Genomic DNA, 6000 nt, shown 5'->3' with positions numbered 1-6000 from the left:
TTGTCATAAGTTACAGAAAGCGATTGCTGGAAATGTAGGTTTTATATATATTGCCACACCTACAGACTGCAGTCAAGTGATGAGTCGATGAAGCATCATGCCTAAATGCACTTTTTATTTCCATTATTCGGCCAAATGTAATCGATGAACATAACTCAATTAATATATTGCACTAATTTTGGATCGCCAAAAGAAAATTTTTGGGTTTTATTTCTGCAGTGCACTAGTTGCTTTACTCTCAGGACTTGCTACATTACAAGTACTTAGTAATATCACCATATATACTCCTTAAATATCATTACAGCAAATTTAACCCTTAAATTGTGATCAGAAAATTTAAAAAAAAAAAAAAAAAAAAAAAAAAAGTGTTCAATTGTGATTATACTAAATACTTGTAAATATTGGAACAGAATTCACAATTTACTAAAAAAATATATACAATAATAAGGACGTGACCATTTAACGGAGGAGTTTCCAATTATTGATGTATGGTTGCGATTATTTTACATCTAGACTTCTAGTCCTACAAATGTACAAAATTAGCCGATAGCTGTACTTATTTAATTGCAAGCATCATTTATCTTTTTGTGCATATAAATCTTATTTGGCATGAAATTACCCAATGGTGGAGTGGTATATGCTTAAGACAATCCATCTAAGTTGTCATGCAGATCATACTCAACTGTGTTAATCCAATTACAATCGGCAAAAAACAGATAAAAATCCTAGAATATCTGGTTTTGAGCTGTATCTTCTTAATTAACAATTTTTAAATTCTTAAAAATAGAATTGAATCTCAAAACATTTTAAAAATAAATAATAAAAAAATGTCTATAATAAACTCCAAAAAAATAAAAAATAAAGATGTACAGCTCATATCTAAGTCTTATTATGCAAACACAAAATAATAAAGGTGCAAATTAAATTCCAAAACTCCTAAATTCTAACCGTAAAAGGCCGAAATGGAAGGAGACATCCCATTGCACCACATTTCTCCTCCTCCCTTTATTCTCCCTCCTCTCTCTAACTAAAGTTTCTAGACCCCAAATCATCGATCGCTCTTCCTTCGTTGCAGGCTGTCAAGCCTGTTTCCCGCCGGTAGGGAAATCGGGGAGAGAAATAAGTCTCAACCCTTCTCTCCCCAAATACTCCTCCGACGTAACCCGCGCCCACCCCCCAATGCCCTCTTCCTCCTCAGTTTTTCCATATTACACCTTTACTTCCTCCAATATTGTTCCCAAGTACTATATCCTATATCTGTTCACTATTTCCATTCCATGCATAATCTCCAGTCCCACCACCTTCCGCCGCGTCTCTCACCGCCACGGCCAGCAGCCTTATTGCCGCCCTTACTTTTGTACAACGATATTGATCACATCTCCTCTTGTTTTACCGTAGTCGTGGTTAGATAGCAATATATCGATATCGATACAAAAAAAAAGTACATATATTCATAACCATCAGTATATTCGATATCGATATATACAAGAAGGAGAACAAACAAAAGGAGGGTTTGTCTTCCATATATCCATCCTTCATCGAGATCATCAGAGCGATCGAGAGAGATAGAATATTATTCATTGATTAACTAATTAATTAATTTGTTAATTAATTAGTTAATCAATCCAATTGATATTTCGCTCGATGTTCTTCATTCCTTCAACGCCATTCCTCGACTCCGCCTTCGACGTTGCCACCTTACTATTCACCTCCGCCCTCATCGTCCTTTCCCTCCTCTCCATCTCCTTCATCTTCAACCTCTGCTTAAAGTCCCGCACCGCCCTCCACCTTCGGCACTTCAACTCCCTCTGGACCGTCCGATTCCTCCTCGTCATATTCATCATCTTCTGGTCCCTCAACGAGCTCCTCCGAATCCCCACCTTCCGCCGCACCTACCTCTACCCTTTCCTCTCCGTCCTCGCCTCCTTCGAGGAGCCCCAGTTTTGCAAAATCCACGTGGCGCTCTCGTTAGGGTTATTCGAGCCTGCCTTCCTCGTCACCTTGCTCTTCCTTGTCGACGCCTCCATTGAAAAGAAGACCCCCAATGTCTCCTGGGCCATGGCATTCGTCCTCGCCACGTGTCTCCCCATGCTTCTGGTGCAAGTCCTCTTCCTGTTCTTCCACCCGTTCCACAAGCTCCACCTGCCGCTGCCGGAGATTTTTGTACGGAACTATGTCGTCCAGAAGGTCGAGTACGGCAGCAGCATGGTTTCATGCACATACCCTTTGTTGAACACCATCATGTTCGCCGCGTTCGGTGGCGCATACTCGATGTGGTTCTTGTTTTCGTGCTGGAGGGTTTTGTCGTTGGTGATCAACAAGGGGCTGAGGTTGAGGATTTACACCCTTGCCGCCACGGTATTGGTGCCACTACCGCTGCAGATTATTCTCATGGGGATGACCGTGTTGTGGAAGCCGGACCACCCGGCGTTCACCGCCCTCTCATTCGCTGCGTTTTTGTCGACGCTAATTTGTGCAGCCGTGGGGCAGGGCATTTTGGTCATTAAGCCCATCGCGGACTCTTTAGCTGCCGGAGCAGATCGCTGCCGCTTGGTTCGGAAGCGGAAGCCGGCGGAGGGGGTGCAGATAATTGTGTCGGCTGATTAGGAAAACCATTAATTATTGGACGTGAATACAACACATACATTCGATGATGACGATGAGGAAGATTACTTGATGTTCTAGTTAGAATTATGAGGGCCCTTTCGGTCACTTCACCATTCAAGAAATCTTGTTTTCTTTTTTGGGTAAGTACACAGATATGGAAGAATTCAGAAGAGGAAAATGAGAACCTGGATATTATTCGTACGCATGAATGTTTGATGTTTTCCTTTCTTCTCCTTCTAGATTTGGTATAGAATTTTCTTTTTTACTTTTTCTTTAATTTTGGCTAAATTAATTACAAATTGTGATGATGAAATGAGAAAAAAAATCATGTCTTGTCACACATTACCTCTCAAGTCTTCAAGTGTCTATTGTTCCTATGCCAATGTTCTACTATACACATTTTGTTTATTACATATGTAAAATATATATTCAAGCAACTGCATGTTCATGTTATGGGGATGATTGGATGGAAGGATTTAAATAGTTAATTTGATGTTTTTTAGCGCTAGTGAATCACACAGTGGTGGAATGAGAGTCTGAAATATCTCTATGAGCCTTTCCAGTCTCCAAAAAGGATAGACTGCCATGACGAAGCATTTCATCCCTCACCTAGCCACCATCATGTATTCAAGAGCGATAGAAATCAAACATATGATGTAATACGGGGCTGAGAAATTTTTTTTCTAATGAACCCGAGATGTTTTACTTGTAACGAAATTTTTTTTTGCTGTGTAATTATAATAGTATTGTACTTAATTGCTTTCCATATATCATGAATTCCAGTTCAAGCCCATAGAAATGCTCTTCATTAGACTGGTGGCCTGGTTATGCGCTTGGATTGGACTTCCCCATGTCTGTCTTTTACTACCAAACCCAAATCTTAACCACCGTCGTGAGTCTCGTGACCAGCAAATTGCACAATTTCATTTGATCCATGTTCATACTTTTAATCTAAATTATACTTTTTGTTTTATGTTATTTTTCCGGGACAATTTTGGTTTTGTATAGTGTTGGAACCAAATCTGAAAATCATGGTCAGACATTTAGTGTACAATTTTTTTTGTTGGAGTTTAATGTTCAACTTGAAGTGCAGATTTAGACCACACAGCAAAAGCAAAAAACTGAGTACGATTACCTTCCCTTTCTTCCCTTCCTATTTGAACGGTCATGATTAAGTCAGATCAACATTTTGTGTTGACATTTTTAAAAAAGAAAGTGAGAGAGAAGGAGACTCCAGAAAAAAATGTTGAGTTACAATTAGAATGTGTTGTACAACAATAATACAAGGTCTTTTGTTATAAATCAATTAATCAACACTTTGATACCACATAAATTTTTTTATTTTTTAAATTAATCAGCTGGCGAAGTCATGGCAGTTCACTATTTTATTCTGGATGTCAAACTATTATATCAGTTAATCAACATTTTGTTGCCACATGAGAAAATTCGAACCTACATCTTCTCAGCTAACAAACATTTAATTAGGTCACATCGGCGTAACTTCAAAGGACCACCCACTTAAAGAACAAAAAGTCGAAAACCAAATTGGTTGGCTGTTATAATCAAAGGTAGATGGCACTAAATTTAGAAACGTACTCGTTGGTGGAAAAGGAAATGAATTAAAATTGATCGTAGCCACGAAAAAGTTTCATTTACCTCTCATTCCTAAAATTCCAATAAGACAATTAACACTAAGATGAGATTATTTTCTCCACAAACCACATATATTTAGGAATTGTAAATTGACTTACCAACCATTTGTTCAACAGTATTTTTCTTGTTGATGTTGTAAGATGTCGTAAGTTCGAGAATCCTCTTTTGGTCAAAATAAGAAAATGTAAACTCCGTCATAAAATAGAATTAATGAACAAGGGGTATTATTTGCTTGAGATATTTTTCAATATACCCAAAATACATACCATAACACAGTGGCAAAGCCAAAAATCGAAGCTAGGAGGGGCCACTAAGCCATAAGAAAGAAATTCAAAGAAAAAAATTAATATAACTAATGGGAGAAAAATGTTCATTTTTTTTGTAGTAAAATGAATAATTTTAATAAAAAAGAGAGTAATAAAGTCACAATTTTTTTAATTTTTTTGAGATAATTATATCGTAAGTACTGAACTTCTTTATAAGTTCCTATAATGAAGTTGAACAAAAATTCATAATCATGGCACAAAACTACAAATTTGAAAATTATCTTTGAAGATGAATTCTTCCTCTATTCCATATATACATGGTTTCACTATAAAACAATACTCTATCATGCAAAATAGTGAACTAACTAAAGGAAGGCTAGTTGATATATGCCTTTGGTTTGATAACTATACTATTGGAAAACATATTTATTTTATCAATTAGAAACACACAATAAAGTTAGCTGGGAGCAAACACACATAAGTCGAAGAATGCAGAATATCCAACTAAAAGCACATAAACAAAAAGTACAAAATGAAAAATTCCAGGGTAGGCCATGACCTCTCCTGGTTCTCAAGTGGCTTTGCCACTACGATAAGACATATATTATTATACAAGTGGAAGGAAAGTTTTTTTTTTTTCCCCATCAAGTGTCCCTCCACTTGTATATAACATATGGCGTATGTGACCGTGCTCGGCGTATGTGACCGTGCTCTCTCTCCACTTGTATATAACATATGGCGTATGTGACCGTGCTCTGCACTCACTAAAAAAGTTCTCGATTTGTTGAATATTAAACTTGCCATATTATTGGAGGGATTAGGATAAATGCTTGTGTGGAAAGTTGGAGAGCCAAAGAAAAATCAAAAGAAAAAGGAGGGAAAAAAAATGGAAATTAGATGCTCGACATAATCAGTAATCACCTCCCCTTTTGGTTGAGTCTTTTGACTTAAAAAAACAGCTAAACCGTTCCCATTTTTGTGGGTCATGATCAAACGCCTATATCTGGAAGGATCTTCCTAGAATTTAGAATCCCATGTATCTCCAGATCTCTTGATCAAATGGTCTAGGAATGCCCATCACAAAACTTGTGCATCAATCAACCGCAGGATTTGGTTGATTATTCCTAAATTCAAGTGATTAAACTAAACTTTGCACTTAAGAGGACCAAGATATGAGGAGCACATGCATCTCTGTGGGCAATGTAACACGGTAGAAAATAGGTATGCATGATACCTGTTACGTCACAAGGATTTTGCAGTAATATCTGCCACAGAATCCGGCCCTAAATTTGAGCTGAGCAAGGCATGGCTCCCAAGTGGGGTTTAGTAGAAGCACGTAAAAAGTCAAGGACATTTTGGGTAGCATGCTTGAAACCTTTGAATTTGGCAACCAGATCATGTCAACTATCCGACCTTGTACTACTTAACGCATACCAAAACAAAGTGGCCCTAGGGCTGCAGATTATGAGCAATT

General features: G+C 37.7%; 1 protein-coding gene across 1 annotated transcript; it reads left to right on the top strand.

The window, feature by feature from the left end:
• Nucleotides 1–1644: 1644 nt before the first annotated feature.
• Nucleotides 1645–2607, top strand: LOC137721036 (uncharacterized). The gene has a single exon (XM_068460159.1). The coding sequence runs from the start codon at nucleotides 1645–1647 to the stop codon at nucleotides 2605–2607; it is 963 nt and encodes a 320-aa protein (XP_068316260.1).
• The last annotated feature ends 3393 nt before the right edge of the window (nucleotides 2608–6000 follow it).

This window comes from Pyrus communis, chromosome 16 (genome assembly GCF_963583255.1).
Source record: "Pyrus communis chromosome 16, drPyrComm1.1, whole genome shotgun sequence".
Taxonomy (NCBI): domain Eukaryota; kingdom Viridiplantae; phylum Streptophyta; class Magnoliopsida; order Rosales; family Rosaceae; genus Pyrus; species Pyrus communis.
The sequence above is the reverse complement of the archived record's forward strand: the minus strand, read 5'-3'. Positions and strand labels throughout refer to the sequence as shown.